Source organism: Anabrus simplex, chromosome 11, assembly GCF_040414725.1.
Source record: "Anabrus simplex isolate iqAnaSimp1 chromosome 11, ASM4041472v1, whole genome shotgun sequence".
In the NCBI taxonomy this organism is placed as follows: domain Eukaryota; kingdom Metazoa; phylum Arthropoda; class Insecta; order Orthoptera; family Tettigoniidae; genus Anabrus; species Anabrus simplex.
The window spans coordinates 48,832,875-48,855,491 of NC_090275.1; the positions used below are offsets into that span (position 1 = coordinate 48,832,875).

Genomic DNA, 22,617 nt, shown 5'->3' on the forward strand with positions numbered 1-22,617 from the left:
CTCACATAACATCCCCATGGTCGCCAACTCACCCCATCACTTTGAGAGGGACTCAGGAGACTCTATCTCACCCAGCCTTCTATTTCTCCAAAGGGTTCCACGTCCTGTACGGACTTAGTACGAATAATGGTTGTACTTAATGATTTCAACACTTCTACCAGATTATCAACAAAAAAAAACAGGGGATACGGAACGATTGCATCTAGATTGCGCTAAGCTACTGTTCGTACCGTGTTTTCCCAGACCTAGACTGCTCATAATTAAGTTTCTTTTATGACGTATTATAAAAGAGTAACTGGATTGTTTGCATGTTAATGGTTTGCGTGCCGCGCCACGTACAAAGTAACTAACCAACCAAGGAACTAACTTTAATTCGCTACAATTAACTTCCTTTACATTGCGTTCTACGCACGTACATACTGACAGAAAGTCAGAAAGTTCACGACATCTCACTGTGCGTAAAGAAAAATTGATGTTAATTTTAAATAAAGCACAAGGAGCATAATTTATTTTTAATGTACTGAAACACTGTCTTCTCAGAGAAATGAAACCACATTACATTTGGCTAATCTGTAAAGTGTAATAATGGATTAATAATGAATTTCTCCTCCTGGAAGGTCACAAGGAGCGACATGTAGATCCTATATTGGAATATACACTTGCGTGCATAAAATGAAGGTTGCGTCCTCACACTCTTGGATATGGTGGAGCTCTCTTCAGACACATCCCCCAGATGAAAGTGAGATTCGTGCAAAATTCTTAACTACAAAGCAATCTTCCTGTCAATCTCAAATCTCTGATAATATCAGAGAAATAGAACCCACCTAGTATGATAGCTATTATTATTAAACGTTGAACTATGGAAGAAAACACAGCAAAACCTAAGTTACATAATGTGTCCAAAAACTACATTTTATAAAATGTATAATTTCCTATGCAGAACATACTTTCTCCTCTTCAAACTCCGGTGTAGTCACCCGCAAAATCCATTACGTTTTGCCAAATGTCGGAAAGCCGTCCGGGACTGTTGGCAAGGCGTTGTCCGTTGATGACAGTAACGGAGCGCCCTTCTGCGCGGAGTACAGATGCAACGTCAGGAAATCGACAGCCTCGGAGGGGTTCTTTCTTTCTTCTTCTTCTTCTTCTTCTTCTTCTTCTTTTTATACCGCTTTTTCCCACACCTGTGGGGTCTCGGGTACGAACTGTGTCGCACAGGTGGATTTGGCCCTGTTTTGCGGCCGGATGCCCTTCCTGACGCCAACCCTGTATGGAGGGATGTAATCGGTATTGCGTGTTTCTGTGGTGGTTGGTAGTGTAGTATGTTGTGTGAATATGATGAGGAGAGTGTTGGGACGGACACATATACCCAGTCCCCGAGCCAGAAGAATTAATCACAAGCGATTAAAATCCCCGACCCGGCCGGGAATCGAACCCGGGACCCTCAGAACCGAAGGCCAGTATGCTGACCATTCAGCCAACGAGTCGGACCTCGGAGGGGTTCTTTCAAATTCGGTAAAAGGTAGAAGTCACAAAGTGTCATGCCTGGTGAGTACGGAACGTGTCGCGAAACCTCATTCCGACTCGCACGAAACGCCTTGACTCATCGTGCAACGGTCCTATACGGTAATGCCTTCTCGCCACAGGCAACCTCGATTTTAATCCACGAACGCTGATCAGCTTTTGAAAACATGCTTTAGAGCAATGAAATCGACACTCTTCACTTCAACGCCACACAGAAACAACCCTCCCAACTGGATGCCCCTCAGATGTACACTACACATCGACAACAGCGCCACCAGACCATTCGCATATCCTATTTGCGCATGCCCGATCTCTTGAGAGTATCTGGACTACATTATCGCTTTTTTATTTACAGCCCTCGTATTTGTAAATACTCATAAATGACACCTGATACGTGAGTCTGGCATACATTTTTATCTCGTATTTATCTCGTAGTTTTTGATGTAATTCAAAACCTATTGAAGATATCTGCATGCAATTTTGCCTAGTTGTGTTCATTATTTGGATTGGCAACATGCTCTAGGACAGTTCTATATTAGCATTTAAAAATAATTATTTGTGTATGCAAAATCTTAAAACTTCGATATCATAGATCGATGATGGCGAACTTCTTAACATGGGATTTTGAACGCCATGTATACTGATATTGTCCACAAAAAAGAACCTACAACTTTGAGTTTAGATAAAACGTGGCCCAAAAGTCAATTCACCGAGCTCGATAGCTGCAGTCGCTTAAGTGAGCTAGGTATTCAGTATTCGGGTGATAGTGGGTTCGAATCCCACTGTCGTTGGCCCTGAAGATGGTTTTCCGCGGTTTCCTATTTTCAAACCCGGAAAATGTTGGGGTTGTACCATAATTAAGGCCACGGCCTCTTCCTTTCCACTCCTATGCCTTTCCTATCCCATCGTCGCCATAAGACCTATCTGTGTCAGTGCGACGAAAAGCGACTTGTAAAAAAAGTCCGTTAACATTTGAAGAGGCAATACTTCACCGAATATTGGAGGTAGAGACGTAATAACTGGCACACATTATTGACATGACATGGGGTTTTAATGACACCAAAATAAAATACACAGAATAACCAATAGATGGCGCTGGACAGCAACTCGCCAGTGATGCCGCATGAGACCTGTCTGAGGTATAAAATGAGCTGTCTGAGAGATGCACCTGCAATCGCGGCATTTTGATGTTTTCAGAAAAGCCACTATTAGTGAAGATTTATTTACTATATTTTGATGCCAATAAAACCCCATGTCATGCCAATGATGAGTGTCATATATCTCCACCTCCAATATTCCGTGAAGTATTGCCTCGTCAAATGTTATCAGACTTTTGGGTCACCCTGTGCATTAGTATTATTACACTACATAAAATTATAGTGATTTTTTTTAAAAATTACTGTATTTTATTATTTACATATTTTACGCCCACACTGAAGTACATTAAACAAAGCATATACGTCTTCAAAGACTTAACTGAGAATTTAGCTTTCATCCTCCTCCTCCTCTCCCAAAACCTCTTCATTCTTTCCGACCTGGCGGCCCTTTCTTCATTAGATATGACATATTGTTTTTGCTGCAAAGTGTTTAGTTTAAGTATTATATGCTTTTTATTCTCAGAATCCTTTTCTGTTCTCTAATTTGCATTTTGTTGCGTTGTAATATTCAACTCTTCTAAATGATCTTGGACTTCTTTGAACTAATTATTTTTTGTTTTACTTATTCAAAAATAGTTTTTCAATAGCCTGGTTTTATCTAATCTTGATATATGAAAAGAGAAAGGCAATTCTCATTGTTCTCATCGTGTCTGTTATTGACCCACTTTCTCGGTATACCATTGAATTAGGCAACAATTTACATTGTTCATCTGTCTGGAGCCTTTTATTAATGATTGTTATGATAATCCTTCTGTCAACCTTCTGCAGCCTATCCGTTGTTGATTTGCTATTCAATTTAAATAGTGTTTCACTAGCGGAAGTCGCTTCAGGCTTAACAACAGAATAGTAATGTTGAAAACTGCCATTCATCGAAAGAGATTTCGCCTTTTACTTTATTTTATTTTATTTTCCAATGCCCCTAATTACAAAATTGCCACTACAGCAACTGTACTTCATTTCCAGTAAACAACTTGCCACTGCTTAAGAGAGTATAAAAGTTACTATCTCATAAATCATTTTAGGATGGAAAATGAAGAAGTCTTTCATATAAAATAGAAAAGGGGATTTTATAAGAAAGAAGAGAATATCATTCTTTGGCCATCTGATGAGAACACCTCAAGACAGGTTAATACACATAATTTTGGAAAATCTTTGAAAAAAACCTGTATGGGTAAAAGAAATTATAGAAGACAGGAAATAATTAAACATAACACTGGAGGATTTAAAGAATAAATCAAACAAAGGAAACAAATTGAAGAATAGTAAAATTATATTCCTACCAAAATGTGATAATAGAGAAACAACTAAAAGGCTATTTTGATCTGATAGAATGAAGAAATACTGGAAGAACGGAAAAGAAAAAAAGCATAAAACATCATAGAATACCGGACAGAAACTGGACATACGGCCATAAAAGCACAATAAAAATAATAAAATAGAAAAGGAACTAAGAAGCAAGTTAACAAAGAGAACACCACACACGATACTATTGACTGTAAAAATGGTTTCTCAAAATGAATATTGAACTCGGATAGCAGCTGCCACTATGCTTTTTAACAGATGTTTTTCTACACCTAATGCAGTCCAAAAGCGGGATAACAATTTCGGATATATTTTGCAGTCCATATTTTTCTTTATAATGCGGGACTGTGGGTTCGTGAGTGCCCTTCTTCCCCAGATCCGCTTCTTCCAAAACCAAAAACCAAACTCCATGGCGCAACAGCCCCGACGGACCATGGCCTACCAAGCAACCGCTGCTCAGCCCGAAGGCTGTCGTGTGGTCAGCACGACGGATCATCTCGGCCGTTATTCTTGGCTTTCTAGATCGGGACCGCTATCTCACCGTCAGATAGCTCCTCAATTGTAATTGGAATCTTTCCCACCGTCCCCCATGACTCATGGGACCATGTGACAACAAACCAACCCTTTCGGGTCACGAACACATGGGACCATGCTCCACGGAAGTCGATAGTCAAGGGATCTTTTCGGTCTGTGCCGATTTCTCCCCATTGGGATTGTATACTTAATCCACTCACATGAAGGGTTATCGACCATTCGACTCAGCTAGATCAGAGCTACTCTCCCATTCCTGAGGTCTGAACACGGACTCCTCAGGGCCGAAGAACGTTCGCGGCAAATAAAGGCTATAAAACATAAACTACCTTAAAGGCCTACAATGAACGGAAGAGGATTTTGGATGCTTGTTTTTCGGCAAAGAATAAGCACAAATAAGTTTTCCAAATTTACTAAGGCGCTCGTTGAAATATACACATACACTACGACATCCTTGGAAAATTAATATAAATTGACAAGTTGAATACAAATATTTAGCAACGGTAAAATCCGTGCTACCATCCATCAGTTAAACTTCATCCACATTCCATAAGAATATTTATGTGGATGACCACAGTTCCTAAGGATATTTCAAATGAAAGAAGACTTCCATCCGAACTAACGAAACAAGCTGATGGATACCTGATTTGACATACCCAGAAAACTATACATCCCCGAGGGATGTCCAATCTCGTTGACATACAACGTCCATATCATTTTGTTTTGTCTGTCTATCTCTCGTTGGATATCAAAAACTGTTGAGTGTTACACAAACAAAATATAACACAGATTACCTATTTACAGTTACAATTCGAACCATTTTCCTCTAAATATCAGTATTCCCTGGGACCGAATCCCATGTCATGAAGTTAAACATTTACTTACACTAATTCAACTACCCCGGAGTGGTCATTTTATCTTATATCTACCGCCACCAAATATCTATACATGAATAAAAAAAATATACTGGAGAAATAATCATATGTTTACGTAAACCATGGAAAAGGAAATAATATTGCGCGTCTCCACCAATTGGAAGACAAATGAAATAAAAATCACACGAACACAGGCTCGACAACGAACCCGTCACTTCCAACAACTACCAGTGAAAAATTCACGAAGTCTAAATTCGCGCAGAACAGTACATAACACAAAACAAGATCACACTCTGAAAAAGAAACACATATTATACACCAACACAAAGTATAAATGGCTGTATTTCATCTCGCAGCACCCGCTACTTGAGCGAGCTATCGGTCCCTTCTGTGCTCTATTGAGGTTCGAACCTGAGACTCTGGTCGTCTCCATCAGGGACACTGAAATAAAAACCCTAATTAACCTGATCATGTCAAGAACAGTCATAAATTCCTACATTGCCTTTAGATTATGGCTGGTGGATCGTGTGTGGTAATTACGTAAATATTCTGTCTTTATTCTCACAGAAGACTGCACCGTCTTAAAAGAACATTTCTCGGCCAAACGACTCCCCTCAGCTGCCCTCTCACAAGGACCTTCCCATTCTGGGGCCATAAATCTTCCCTTCGCACAGCGGCGAGAGACCATTTAACGCACTCAATATCGGCAGCCACCGAGTCATCAAAATCATATAATCGAGCTAATGCAGGGTACACCTGCTCGAACCAGCTCATACTATCATTATGTCCTTGAATCATTTCTCAAATTAAGCCGCTATCTTATACCAAAAATCCCGTCAACTCTCCAGGAGTCTGGGGTTCAACCATACATTTCTTCCGTCGTACGTTTTTTACCACAGTTACGTCAGCCTTTAACCCAAAGAACAATGTCCCCTAATCTCTCCCCCTTGAGGCGAGATTGTGTACCTGTCATATACTACCCTACTACTCGAGATATATCGGTATATAAAAATCACCGATCACATTACTTTAAGAAAATACATATAATAATAATAATAATAATAATAATAATAATAATAATAATAATAATAATAATAATAATAATAATAATAATAATCCACTAACCTGTTGCTTGAAATGTATCGGTATAAAACACTGATCAAGTTACATTAAGAAAATAATAATAATGATAATAATAATAATAATAATAATAATAATAATAATAATAATAATAATAATAATAATAATAATAATAATAATAATAATAATAATATTCAGACATGATCAAACTCAACTAGAAAATCTCTACTTTATTAGCCTAGCTAATGTGTAGGGTGGGCCAGGTTTGAACCTCCGCACGTATTTTCTCGAACGTCTTCAGTTACAGCCAAACTTATACACTAGCATGCAAAAACTAACTACTGTCTCTACTTTTATGACTTGAGTGCTGTCACTATCCCACATTAACTTCTGTATAGGCACATGTAAATGATACTGACACCTACTAATCCCTGCTCATATTATGTAGTCACGCAGATGAAAATATGGCATTAACCTGTTCAATTTTCTATTTATTTTCCCCCTTAAATCCTTCTCAGCACTCATAACAAAAAAATATAGTATAGCGTGCGCATGCATCCGCTAAAAGGGGTCCCAAACTCTATACATCCTTCCTGGTTCACTTCCTTCCCATATCTACTTACAAAAAACAAATTAAACAAGGGTCATCCGACCACTCCAGGTAATTAACCTATCAATTACCTCATCATTAACCCTATCTTTACAGTACCTTTATTTACAAGGGGAAATACTAACATTGGAAGAAATTAGCTCAATACTCAACAGTTTATGATGTTTTCTGGCCCCCGTCCGAAGTTTTCAGGGGCCTGCCATCGGTGCTCACTCCATGTCGCTGCCTCGTGCAGTCCTTGGTTCTAGGCGTGTGATGACCTTGCTGGAGTAATCCATCTTCCTGGTGAACAAATCACTGCAATTATATTTACACAATCTTGCACACTTGTTGATCACTCGACACCATCCAACTTCCCCTCTATCGTTCTAGAGCGATGCTAGTTACGTGATGCTAATTGTTATGGATATCTCAGCTAGTCTATTTCGTTAAATCAGGCAAGCTGTGATTCGTGGTTTCCTCCTTCCCAAGTCTATCGCCTCCTACGTCCGTGACTTATATCAACCGTCCTTTTCTTACTTTCTTATCTCGATTAAATCAGATCCTGTACTTATCATTCCCCTTTACTTGGTGTTATAATCTGTTCCGGAAATCCTGCTCTCAATGTTACATGGATTTAACTGATAGTATTTCTTCACACGATCTGATTTTCTTTGAAACAAAGTTTACCAAATCCCAAAGTTAGACTCCTCGAAGCTGAGCTCCCTTTACTGCTACAGACATTAGCCTTTTACAGTCACTACCTAAGACATAATGACAAATATTCAGAGTTTACTTCGCGATCGGATGTCGCACAAATACCTCTGTCATATAGTTACATTTTCTACTATCACTGCACACTGGAAAACACTTTTAAAACTTCACTCCCGTTTCTTTGTGTCAGTTATTCAAACAAAGAAGAGGTGGACCTCGCTCGCGGACCGCACGTAGTTCCACCTTCTGAAGCTCGTTCTCGACTACTCCCACCCCCGAGAAACTGCAACAACTTATAGCCAAACCGGGAATAGGGGCGGCTAGCGTGTCCTCCCCCCACTCTGATTCTGGCCTTTCCTGGATAAACCAGCCTGTCGAAATTAGCAATACGCTAGACTGTGTGACTCGGCTATGCACAAGTACGCTATGATATGCGGAGTTGAATATGTTCGGCGGATCTGCAGTAATTAATTAATCAGCTTGGAGGGGAAATAGGAATCCCCAAAGGCATCTGGTTTCAGCCATCGCGTCCGTACGCTATGGGTCTTATATAACTTGTTTACCAACGCCTTTCGCTTGGAGAGTATTTTCTATCAGAACTCTTGACTTTATAATTCCACCAAAATTCAGCACACTCCTCTAACAGGTGCAGTTTTGTTAATCAAGTCTTATTTACGCCAAAAATGCATTAAATTTAGCCCGATCGCTCTGGCATCGCTGTACGCTGGCAGATGTTTTCCAATATGGAGTCGCTAAATAGTGTTCTTCTCCTGCTTCTTCTATGACGTGTGCCTAGCTCGGGGATTCCTTAAGCCACCCAGTGGGCGGGTGAGGCGCCTCTCTGGCGGGCTTCGTATTGCACAACCTGACGATACCCCCAGCATCCACACAAAGAAAGCTTGCTGCCAGCTTCCTTACCAAGCATATCACTTGAAATAAATACTAATTGTGCCGGTACGGTCACATAATGGACCTCGAACCAGCCCTCAGATGCAGGTAAAATGCCTGAACTGGCCGGAAATCGAACCCGGGACCTTCGGGTAAGAAGTAGGCACACTACCTCTACTCACCTGGGCCTGCCGACTTCTTCCGGTTGACCTGAATGGAATTCAAATCGCACAATTGATCCGTTCTCTTTTGCTGTTTACGTGCTATGATATCCATTCGCCTGGTACTTCCAAAAATTAGTCAACCCAGTGCGAATGAAAATGTGAATCGTGAAGTCTGTACAGATGGCGCTCAACCGCATGCGGACTGCGTCTACGTGAGCATAAGGCTGTAGCGATCAGTGAGGCATTGATGTTTCAAGCGAACAGTGTACTGTGTAGAGATGGGAAGAATGCAAGAATGAGGAATGTGGCCTGCAAGCACGAACTTCCTGTTCTGCCCAGACAGATCGGCTCTTATCTGCTCTTATCTCCTACACGAAAACATTGACTCACACTTTGCAGTTTGCTGGATTACAACTGACAAGAGGGAAGAGCTGCCAGTAGAAGATAATATAAAGTCGCCTGGGCGGTAGCGGAGTTGGTATGGTAACCACTGAGTCACTGGCTCCGCTGGAGAAAACCCCTTCGCCCCGTGCCTCACCGGGGGTGTGCATTCTTTTGATCTCCCAACAATACGTCAACATGGGTAGATGTAATGATGTGACGAAGTGTTAGAAACGGGCAATCCTGTTTCACCTTGCTCATGGCCATACGCTGCGTGTGAAGTTGCTGGATTTGTTGGTATTTCTCAGCGGACTGTTCAACGTGTCTATAAGCAGTGGTGCACCACACGTGGCCACGAAACAAGAATTTTGGTCGGAAAAAGATCATGACTGATAGGGACCGGAGACACACTTCATGGTTTTTGAATCAAAATTGCTTCCAGGCGCGACAGGAATTGCTGTAGTCAGTTAATGCAGGTCCATCCCAACCTGTTAGCGAGAGAACATTGCGACGAGAACTGCATGCAATGAACATTTGGAGTCGGTCTCCTCGCAAGAGGCCATTTCTCACACAGGCACATAAAGGTGCGCGTATTCAATGGGCTAGAAATCATCGAACGTGGACAGCAGCTGACTGGCGGAACGTAATGTGGTCTGACGAATCACGTTTTTGCCTGTACTCCAATGATGCACGTTGTCGAGTGCACCGCAAGCCAAATGAAGCATTTCATCCTGGATATATACAAGTTGAGGTTCACGCCGGAGGTGGATCTGTGATGTTCTCGGGGTGTTTTTCGTATCATGGATTCTGCCAGCTCACTGAGATAACCACTAACATGAGCTAGCATGTTTATTTAAATATTCTGGGTGATAACAGTGGGGCTGAAAAAATATGTGACTGGTTTTATGAACACTCCCCCACCCTCTCGATTGGCCTGCAAAATCACCTGACTTGAACCCCGTTGAAAATCGGTGGGACATGCAACAGGGGGTTAAACGCCGACATCACTATCCCAGCAATTTACGCGATCAAATCCTCAGCGAGTGGATTAACCTGCATGCAATGTACCTGTACAACCTTGTGGACTCACTTCCTAACCGAATCCATGCGGTTATCAAACCCAGAGGCAGAGTAACACGTATTAAATGATTCTTGTAATCATTTCTCCAAGAATGACCAAGTTTTTGCCCGGTGAGCTTACATAGCTGCGTTCTTTGAGGCAAATAAATAAGTGTTCCGTGCATCTCGGTGTAGATATGTTTTAACCATTTACATATTTCCTAAATCCAGTTCATGCTAACTTCATAGTGCACAGTTAATTAGGCGACAAACTGTTATTCATGTAGACTATTCCTTAAAATATCTCCGAACGGACAAGCGCCCACGACATGGGCAAGTATGTATCGTGTTCTGTTTCAAATTATTATTCATAGTATTCAATGATAAAAATTACTGAGATGGGAAAATATCCATGAAATCATTGGCAAAATAGCCCCTCATTTTTCACCCATGAAGGTAGTGAAAACACTATGTATGGTATTCCAAGTGACGTCATTCAAAGTAAAGTCTAATTATGTTGACGATATCCGCAGTAGATCTTGAGGGCGGTCATCAGTAAGTCTGTTTCGTTGAGCATATTTTATTACTTTCATGAATCACCCGGTATATTGAGTAAAGAAAATTGCCATCGTTGACGAGCTTTTATAGGAAATATATAATTGTATTCGTTCCAGAGTTCTTCTGTCTGAGCACAAAACAACATTACTTGCAAGTATCAGAGTTATAACAACATCCATGAAATATTGAAGTATCATTATGGACATCAACTGTCATCTATCTATACATAATTACACTCGTACAACATTTACTTCAAAGTGAGTTTTACTTTGTCGCAATAAGGCATGTTTGTTCCTAGAGAACAAATGAGAATTTTATGACATTTACCGTGAGTTTATTGGGCTCTCCAAATATCGAACGACAATAATACGAATATAACACTTTAAGACAACTAGAAGATACAAGGATTACAGTAAGATCGTCAATCCTCATTTTCTTCAATTTTCAGTGATCTCATAATGATCAAAGATCCCTTGTGACATATATTTTACCTTATTACCTTAAAATTGGTTGGTAACATTGGGGGAGTAAATTTATAACAATATTTAGGGGAAATTACATTATATCAAATATGGAATGCCAGCAGAGTGGCCGATCTATTTCTAGAAAAATAAATAAATATTTAGCTAAATCGTTTCAATAAATTGAATAATAACAATAATAATAATAATAATAATAATAATAATAATATCGAACGTAGAAAACCAGTACATGGAAAATATACATCAACATTCTAAAACAAAACCGCGCTAGAGGTGAAAACGCTATAATTTCACATGTGTCCTCCTTCAGATACATTTTAGAAATCATATTACCATCGGAACTAGGCAGTAGGACCAACTTAGAAAGAGCCACCAACCTCCATAAAGAGTATAGACTAACTTGGAAGTACTACAACAAAAGAGCCATATCGCGTAATGCAAAATTATGACCCACAAGACAGTTATTTTGCCGGGAGCTCAGAAACCATATCCCTTAGAGGTCACTCTAAATTTATAGAAATTGAAAAGCAAGAAAGGAAAATTCTACGGGAAACATTTGGTCCCACGAGAGAAAATGAAATATGGATTAAGAGGAGAACAACGAACGGTATAAGACCCCTCACACATACTCATGAACTTTCTGTGTTGATGATGATGATGATTTTTTAAAATTTCGTGTGGCTATTTCTAGCCGAGTGCAGCCCTTGTAAGGCAGACTCTCCGATGAGGGTGGGCGGCCTCTACCATGTATAGGTATCTGCGTGTTATTGTGGTGGAAGATAGTGTTATGTGTGGTGTGTGAGTTGCAGGGATGTTGGGGACGGCACAAACACCCAGCCCCCGGGCCATTGGAATTAACCAATGTAGGTTAAAATCCCCGACCCGGCCAGGAATCTAACCCGGGACCCTCTGAACCGAAGGCCAGTACGCTGACCATTCAGCCAACGAGTCGGACATGATGTTGATGATGATGATAATAATAATAGTAATAATAATAATAATAATAATAATAATAATAATAATAATAATAATAACGAATGGCCTTCGGAGAGGTCTGGTGAAAGTGTGTCAAGGTGGCTTTTGTGTCTGTAAGTGTGGGGCTCTGCGTAGGATGAATTCTAATGTTGAAGGTGGCGCACACACTTTGCCCCCGAGCCGGAGGAATTATCCAATGAAGGTTAAAATTCCCAATCCGACCGTAATCGAGCCCAGGACCCTTTGGGCCAAAGCTCAGCATGCTGACCAATACAGACAGACTATACTATAGGTAATAGTGATAAAGAGTGTCCACATAGGGTGTACTCCCCTTAGACCTTTTTTCTTGTTTTCAGACGCAAGATCACCCCCTGTAACATGCACATCAGAAGACTGCGTCAGATCAGGTATGTATAAGCAAATTATTAAGACACATATTATACAGCCACAATTGAATATAAAATATGATGCTATCCAGTCAAGGCAGTTAGAGGTACTTCAGCCGAGTGGACATGAGCTCCTATTCCCGCCAAGAAGTCGAGAATTTAGAACTGAGGCTCCACTTCTGGAAGTTAACGAGAGAAATGAACACCAGATCCAACCTTGGAGAGACTAGCGGGCAGCTAAAGGGCTGAGCACTGTGATACTTAGCTCAGGGGTTACAAATAACAGAAGCCTTCACATTTTTCCACTCCGGAACCCTGCAAAGAAATTGACTCTGTTTTATTCTCTTTTAGTGTATACACTCTCACTATAGTCACACATGTTATCGACTTATATATAAGTGGTTAAGTTAATGGAATAAGTTACACACATAGCTAATTACATACCTCGTTTTATATCAACCATAATGCAAACAATTTTACTCTTTCCATTAATATCTCAAACTGCATTTTCTGTTTATCCACAACGGTGAGAAGGTAAGCTTCCACGGAAATACCTGTCTCATAAATATTCTCCTTTCATATACGGAGGTCAAGTCATAAGTCATGGCAACTATTTTTTCTCGCGAACAGGAGACAACACAGATAATCTAAGATATGCATTTGGAAACGTATGGTATGTACTTGCGTATGATGCCACTAGATGGTGTATGTAAACAACAGTGTGGGTCTAAGCATGCCCTCACGTTCATTGTGTGAGTGAGAGCGTCACAAAATGGAAGTCAGCAAGCAGGAGCAACGATCGTATATTAAAATAGCAGTTATGCACGCCAATGCCATGCAGAGCTGCGGGAAGCATTAGGTGTGTGACTATAATCTAATTCCCGAAGTCAAGAAGCCATTACGTGGACAACGGTTTGCTAACAAATAGGACATCGTAACAGCATTTCGAAGAGAGGTGTCACACGTTAGCGATACACATGCAGCGAATGGTATTCAGCGCCTGCCCCACCGCTGGCAACGTACATTAGAAACCTTGGGTGATTATTTCGAAGGTGTGTAACCAGTGGTGACCTGTCCTTTCTACGTAGTCTTGTATATTTGCTGTGTATACCATAATAAAACATTGTTTACCAATGGCATGCGTTCTGTCACTTTCCTACGAGAATCCCCTGAAGTCAGAATTTGTCTTCAGGCACTATGCATAAGTACTTCCCTATATTTTTTTGAAAGTCACGGGAAGGGGTGTTCCATTAGAAAATGTGCCGTGTATGACCTCTTAGCGTTGCGGCTAGCTACGGCGTAGCGAGCAGTCTGTCACAGACACCAGTGTCGTGAAGATGGCAACACGCCGCAAGCTAACTGAGATTACATGCGAATTCGGTTTTTTTTTTGTTTTGTTTTTTGTTGCTATTTTGCTTTACGTCGCACCGACACAGATATGTCTTATGGCGACGATGGCATAGGAAAGGCCTAGAAATTGGAAGGAAGCGGCCGTGGCCTTAATTAAGGTACAGCCCCGGCATTTGCCTGGTGTGAAAATGGGAAACCACGGAAAACCATCTTCAGGTCTGCCGACAGTGGGGCTCGAACCCACTATCTCCCGATTACTGGATACTGGCCGCATTTAAGCGACTGCAGCTATCGAGCTCGGTATTTCGGGTTTCCGAGGTCAACAATGTCGAGGATGGATCTTCAATATCGCACGGGAAGACCACAGCTGTTCAACGAATGGGCATCACGTCACCTACGCAGAACCATACTGGGCACTCGACGGGCTACTCTGACTCAGATCACCGCCCTGTTGAATGTTGGGAGTCAGGAACCCTTTTCTATCAGGGCCGTTTTTTTTTTTCTTTTTGCTAGGGGCTTTCCGTCGCGCCGACACAGATAGGTCTTATGGCGACGATGGGATAGGAAAGGCCTAGGAGTTGGAAGGAAGCGGCCGTGGCCTTAATTAAGGCTTGGTGTGAAAATGGGAAACCACGGAAAACCATTTTCAGGGCTGCCGATAGTGGGATTCGAACCAACTATCTCCCGGATGCAAGCTCACAGCCGCGCGCCTCTACGCGCACGGCCAACTCGCCCGGTTATCAGGACCGTGATGAGAAAACTGACCTAATAGGCTTCACCAGCCGACGACCAACTCGTGTCCCTTTGCTGACACCTCGACACAGAGCTCAACGAAGTGCATGGGTCCGCAAACATCGCAGTGTAAGTGATATAATTGTGAGACACGTGGAATTGCTAGCATCAAAATTCAGACCATATTTTCCACCTAAGGTTGAGAAAATCTCGTGGCTCACAAATCCTTTCTTTGAAACTAAATATGAACTGTCCCCCCTTGAGGAAGATCAACTAGCCAAGCATCTTGGCAGAGTTAAAGTGAAAAATAATTGAAGTGCGATATGGGTGGAGAATCAGATGGAGTGGCATGTTTAGCTCCAGGAAGTTCCATGAATGTATCACAACTCTACGTCTCTGATCGAGTTTCGAGACCTTGATATCCCCTACAATTTCTAGAAAGGAAATACTGCGTTTTGTGCCTTTCATAACAATATACCTGTGCGAGTACACAAATGAAGACGAACTAAAGAGAGAAAGCTAACGTAGAGGCTGAACTTCAGTTCGAGTGACTACGCTTGCAAACGCTTGGTCAATCAATCAATACTGATCTGCATTTAGGGCAGTCGCCCAGGTGGCAGATTCCCTATCTGTTGTTTTCCTAGCCTTTTCCTAAATGATTTCAAAGAAATTGGAAATTTATTGAACGTCTCCCTTGGTAAGTTATTCCAATCCCTAACTCCCCTTCCTATAAATGAATATTTGCCACAGTTTGTCCTCTTGAATTCCAACTTTATCTTCATATTGTGATCTTTCCTATTTTTATAAACACCACTCAAACTTATTCGTCTACTAATGTCATTCCACGCCATCTCTCCACTGACAGCTCCGGACATCCCACTTACTCGAGCAGCTCTTCTTCTTTCTCTCAATTCTTCCCAACCCAAACTTTGCAACATTTTTGTAACGCTACTCTTTTGTCGGAAATCACCCAGAACAAATCGAGCTGCTTTTCTTTGGATTTTTTCCAATTCTTGAATTAGGTAATCCCGGTGAGGGTCCCATACACTGGAACCATACTCTAGTTGAGGTCTTGCTAGATACTTATATGCCCTCTCCTTTACATCCTTACTACAACCCCTAAACACCCTCATAACCATGTGCAGAGCTCTGTACCCTTTATTTACAATCCCATTTATGTGATTACCCCAATGAAGGTCTTTCCTTATATTAACACCTAGATACTTACAATGATCCCCAAAAGGAACTTTCACCCCATCAACGCAGTAATTAAAACTGAGAGGACTTTTTCTATTTGTGAAAATCACAACCTGACTTTTAACCCCGTTTATCAACATACCATTGCCTGCTGTCCATCTCACAACATTATCAAGGTCACGTTGCAGTTGCTCACAATCTTGTAAATTATTTATTACTCTATACAGAATAACATCATCCGCAAAAAGCCTTACCTCCGATTCCACTCCTTTACTCATATCATGTATATATATATATATAAGAAAGCATAAAGGTCCAATAATACTGCCTTGAGGAATTCCCCTCTTAATTATTACAGGGTCAGATAAAACTTCACCTACTCTAATTTTCTAAGATCTATTTTCTAGAAATATAGCAACCCATTCAGTCACTCTTTTGTCTAGTCCAATTGCACTCATCCAAGAACCGCAACAAGTGAATTTTTCAATTTTTTCAGAACAATACTACTGTAATTATTATCCAAGTGTCACATTGTTGCATAATTTCTGTGCATTTATAAACTATCTGTATGTACATGAAGTTAAGTTAAATTATGTTTCTAACAAAGTCCTAAATTATACCAATAAAATAAAACAAGTACAAAATTCTCTTTTATTGTTTACCGAATGCAGTATTATGTTCTGTGGCTAAGGAGTTCTCGGACATGCATGCGATATGTTCTGGGGCCTCAGAGACAAACAGTCTTGGAAACTCTGCTTTATAGAGGATTGACAGTATACTTCTTCAACAGTTTCCCATCCTAACAATCTCAAGAATGAGGCTAAAACACTTCTCACTTTGTGATGTCATGCGTTCACAAGCAACTCATTTTTCTGGCATGATCCCAGCACATGTCCAGGAGTTTCAATCTCACTACAGTCTGGAAAACGGCAGCGGGTTGTGCTCGAACCTCCACCCGGTATTGCGAGAACCGCTTTAATGTTGCATGGCATCTTCAAAGCATTGGTCCATTCGGAGCATGAAATACCCTTTCTATTGTTCACCCTTGAATTATTTTGAGGGACGTCTGAGTACATAATGACTCCCTTTCCTCTCAAGGTATGCCTTGTCCAGGTCTTAGAGACAACATTTGGAAGTTCCTTCCGAACACATCTATCAGTCCAATTAATGGCTTTGGTTGGCAAGTTGTTTAGGACATGCGGACGTTTACTTATGAACTCATCCTCTAGTCCACCGAAGTGAGCTGCTTGATCACTCTGTATTTCTCAATCACTTACCACACGTCTGAACTTACAGAAATTATAATCCATGCTCTAGAACTAGATTAACACTCATTAAATAATTTACACTCAATAATTATGAATGTTTTGCAGCTGCCAACCTGATACTCTCTATGGACAGCAGCGTAGATCCTTGTACGGATTTCTATCGTTTCTCGTGTGGACGGTGGGGAGAACACCACCCTATGCCAGACTCAGCAATCAACCACGATTGGTTCGCCGACCGAGGAGAAATGATGATACGGCGTATAAGAAGTAAGTGCCACCGCAATATTGTACCATTTTACTACCATAACGGAGAATATAAAACTTTAACCAGTAATATATAGGAAACCTGTACATTACATATTTTATTTTCTCAGGCAACATTCCACAGTACAAATATGCGATGGCATGAAAAGCACAAATTCATTTTCCTGTAAGATCTTATAACTTTATACAATGTTCAGTGTCCAAACTGGCAGTTGGAAGGAGATGAACTTTGCACTGATGTGGGTGTTCCTAAAGGCTACGGCCCACGAGTTCCATTAATCAAAGGAGAAATCATCACCCAACGACTCTGTACCTCTGTACTCTCCGTGGACAAATTTGTAAACAGTATGTGAAGCAACGAGGAATTCCTTAGAATTTTGTGCAAATTATTAGCATTTCACGAGAATGTTTAGTACTTTGTATGTTCCACAGTGTTCTTATACCGAATGTACCAGGAGAAATGGTCAATATTCAGGGATATGACAGTAACGATCATTTGAAGCAAAAACTTAAGATGGACATATGCCCTGTTCCGTACGGCTCCCGAGATAGAACACATTTAATGTATTATCGGCACACTTTATCTGGATGCATTTGTGTACGGGGGGTGAGGAGTAAGGAGGGAGCCGTCCCGGTTCCGGTAGTGCTGCCAACTGAATGAAAATGAAATCTGAATTGAATCGAGAATATGACCGATCGATATGAAGTTCCTAAACAGTTATTATCTTAAGCCAACAACTGTGTCGCATACACATTGTATAACATTTCTCGATGCGAATCATGGTCCTAGCATTAATTCTATAAAACAACAACAGTACTAGTACGTAAAGTGTACGCCAGATGTCGCACAAATTTGCTTAAGCGATTCATAGTTTGTGTTTCAAAGGTTGCCAGTACGGATCTCGAAGATTGCCGAGGTCGACCGATTCAGCACTAGGGTGTAAATGCATCCAGATAAAGTGTGCCGATAATACAGCACGTATGTGTCTTACCCATCCAACCTCCTTGACGTTTCATTCCAGCCCAACTTACCTCGTTGCTTTCAACCGCTTTGCTCGGGATGTCTTTCTGCTATTAAACTAGCCCGTTGTCCATGGTGTGTTGTGAGTGAGAAGCATCGGTTAACTTTAATCAGAAAGGCGTTGGTGGGTGGACATTGTTCCCATCGCTGTCTCCATTCTGCTATTACACATAACTTTTCATAGGTGTGTAGATCAGTCCAGAGTGGATTCCTGGATTTTTACCTCATCACAGGTGGATCTCGTAAGGCATTGAGCAAAAGTGAGTTCCTGTGTGCAAACGACTTCTTGAGCTACTGTACCTTCGCTGCTTTTCTCCTCAGATCTGGAGGAGCAATGTTTGCTAAAACAGGCAGCCACTGAGTAGGAGTGGACCTCACTGTATCAGTAACAACTCTCATGGTTTCATTGAGCTGTACATCAATCTTGCTCGAATGTACGCTGTTTTCCCACACAGGAGCGCAGTACTCACCAGCCGAGTATACTAGAGAAAGTGAAGCAGTGCGAAGAGTGTTTGCATCTGCACCCCAGTTGCTGCCCGCTAGTTTATGCAGTAGATTTACTCTTGTACTCAGCTTCTTTGACAGATTCGAGCAATGCTGTTTGAACGACAAGGATCGAACCAGTGAGACACCCAGATATTTTGGAAAGAAGTTGTGTGAGACTTCTGTTCCGTTAAAAAACACATGTAGCTTCCGATTAGCTTCCACGTTATGCAAGTGGAATGCTGCTACTTCCGTTTTACCATGATTTTGTTGGAGTCTCCATTTGTGAAAATAGTCACACATGGTAGCTAGGTCCTCTGCAAGTACTGTGTAGAGATGAGAAGAATGCAAGAATGAGGAATGTGGCCTGCAAACACGAACTTCCCGTTCTGCCCAGACAGATCGGCTCTTATCTGTTCTTATCTGCTACACGAAAACATTGACTCACACTTTGCAGTTCGCTGGATTACAACTGACAAGAGCAAAGAGCTGCCAGTAGAACATAATATAAAGTCGCCTGGGTAGTAGCGGAGTTGTTATGGTAACCATTGCATCACTGGCTCTGCCGGTGAAAACCCCTTCACCCCGTGCCTCACCGGGCATGTGCATTCTTCTGATCTCCCTACAGTACATCCTCACAGTGTGCCAAATCCGTACTCTGAGTAATTAAAGCTAGATCGTCTGCAAACTGTATCTTCTTTGAAGTTGTTCTTGCCAGGTCATGAATGTAAAGATTGAAATGTAAATGTAATGTAAATGCCATACGATAATAATAATAATAATAATAATAACAATAATAATAATAATAATAATAATAATCATAATAATAATAATAATAATAGCTTACACACGTGCACAATGACTTGGTAGAAATAGGTATCAAGGAGGAGGATATAAAAGAAAGGACATCATTTGGGAAGAAGGTTGCAGGATTGAGGGATGCGTCTGAAGAGCAACATGCGAAGCCACGGAACATCTCGGTGGAAGAACGAGCAAGAAGAAGTCAAAGACTCAAGAATCTTTGGCGAGAGTGTAAAGAGAAGGGTATCAGTCTGCGTGACAGAAGGAAGATTGTGTAAACGTGGCCCACAGATGGCCGTGTCGATTAATAATAATAATAATAATAATAATAATAATAATATAATTTCGTGTGGCTATTTCTAGCCGAGTGCAGCCCTTGTAAGGCAGACCCTCCGATGAGGGTGGGCGGCATCTGCCATGTGTAGGTAACTGCGTGTTATTGTGGTGGAGGATAGTGTTGTGTGTGGTGTGTGAGTTGCAGGGATGTTGGGGACAGCACAAACACCCAGCCCCCGGGCCATTGGAATTAACCAATTAAGGTTAAAATCCCCGACACCCGACCGGGAATCGAACCCGGGACCCTCTGGACCGAAGGCCAGTACGCTGACCATTCAGCCAACGAATCGGACATAATAATAATAATAATAATAATAATAATAATAATAATAATAATAATAATCGGTTAACTGTGATTGTTCACGCGCTAGTTTAAATGCCGATAGGGTTTACGGCTTCTGCGATGGTAGTGTTCCTGTTATTGTCGAGAAATACCGTCGGCGCTTTCCTGCTCGTAGAGTGTTTACCATAGTTTTCAGCACATTGCGTGAAACAGGTAACATATTCTTCCAAGTTCCCAGTTTTCTTCTCTACCTGTGCAGGAATAGCAACACATTTTTGAAATGGTGAAGCGTAGTCCTACTACCAGCACACGGTGACTTTCTTTACGTTTCATTGTGCCACGAACACGTGTATGGCGAACATTACATGCGAAAAATATGTCATCATCATCATCATCATCTGTTTACCCTCCAGGGTCGGCTTTTCCCTCGGACACAGCGAGGGATCCCACCTCTACCGCCTCAAGGGCAGTGTCCTGGAGCTTCAGACTCTTGGTCGGGGATACAACTGAGGAGAATGACCAGTACCTCGCCCAGTTTCTATGCTGAACAGGGGCCTTGTGGAGGGATGGGAAGATTGGAAGGGATAGGCAAGGAAGAGGGAAGGAAGTGGCCGTGGCCTTATGTTAGCTACCATCCCGGCATTCGCCTGGAGGAGAAGTGGGAAACCACGGAAAACCACTTCCAGGATGGCTGAGGTGGGAATCGAACCCACCTCTACTCAGTTGACCTCCCGAGGCTGAGTGGACCCCGTTCCAGCCCTCATACCACTTTTCAAATTTCGTGGCAGAGCCGGGAATCGAACCCGGACCTCCGGGGGTGGCAGCTAATCACGCTAACCACTACACCACAGAGGCGGACGCGAAAAATATGTACCCCTTTCAAAACTTCAAAGAGGCTGGGTGGGTAAGATACAGACGTGCGCTCCGCTAGTCCAAAAACAAGTGTTAATTAATTACGAACAACATATAGGAGAACAAGCGTACAAAGTCTTAAGATAATTTAGTTGAAACTGGTTTCTTTCGAGCATTTTTAATTCTACTAAAATGTTACTTTTGCCTAAATTCAAAACATGGGTGAGCGTGCCCAGTTTAATGACGCGCAGTACTGCTACAAAATAATGTCCGCACATGCAAACACCATGTGGGTCAAAGTTTGAAGTTTCTAATAATACCAATATCTCAATTTTGGACTTTCGGCCATTTTTGATCCAAAGCAACACTACGGCCCCTTCTAAGAAATCTGTTTTAATTAGAAAATAGATATGCAGTTAGTATAAGCATTGTGTATCTAAAATTGTCATTATCAATTCTGTTGCAGGTTACCTCAGGCAGAACAACTCAGATGACGACCCCGTAGCTGTCACTCAGGCTAGAACAATGTTTCGAGCCTGTATGGACATAGGTAAGTGTATTACAAAGATCTAAAGCAAGCATTCGTCGAGGGCTACGACATTTCGTACCAGATATATCGCCCCGCGACAAATTGTTTCACTTTACAAAATCACCCAGCAATAAATCTTCGCGCATTACGAATTCGAACCATGACTAGTGAAACTCGTACCAGACGGATAATTCCCACAGAACACATGTTTTTCTCGGTAAAATGTAAACCTACATCCCCCATTTAGTGAACACAATTTTAGTGATGGACCGACCTTAACTAACTACCTGTCAAGGGAACTGTCCCAAGTTAATCCATAAAGGATATAGTTACTGGAAACACAGACAGAATAACGATGAATAGTGGTGACATTGCGATATTATTTATTTATTTATTTATTTATTTATTTATTTATTTATTTATTTATTTATTTATTTATTTATTTATTTATTTATTTATTTACAAAGTGGCCAAGTTAGGGCTATTGGGCCTCTCTTACACTTAACCACAAGGGCAAATGATAAAGTGTAATCGTCAATGATCGAAAATCACATGAAATAGTGAAGGAAAGAGCGCGCGGAAGCAGAGGACGAGAATATAGAGCACTTCGATTCCGATCAAGCGTTCATTTTTCTCCCTTAAGATATAATTGTACATACGACAACTGTTCTATGGGATGATATTATTCGAGTGAAAGTGATACCGAGGCCTGTGCTTCCATTTCTACTGCTTAGATATCGCTCAACTGCCGAATATGGAAAGAACCCATCGAGACAAATATCATGATAAAAGAATCATGGAGATATTTGTCTTCGTTCTAGGGATATGTACTCAAGAAA

The 22,617-nt window shown here is 41.3% G+C and overlaps 1 protein-coding gene across 2 annotated transcripts in view; it reads left to right on the forward strand.

The window, feature by feature from the left end:
• The window catches only part of Nep5 (Neprilysin 5), a 100,593-nt gene that overhangs the window by 31,333 nt on the left and 46,643 nt on the right, over positions 1–22,617 (forward strand). For both annotated transcript variants that reach the window (XM_067155969.2, XM_067155970.2), the window contains 3 exons: positions 12,633–12,683; positions 17,315–17,476; positions 21,716–21,799. In XM_067155969.2, coding sequence (XP_067012070.1) covers positions 12,633–12,683; positions 17,315–17,476; positions 21,716–21,799 — 297 coding nt within the window. The remainder of the gene's footprint in view (positions 1–12,632; positions 12,684–17,314; positions 17,477–21,715; positions 21,800–22,617) is intronic.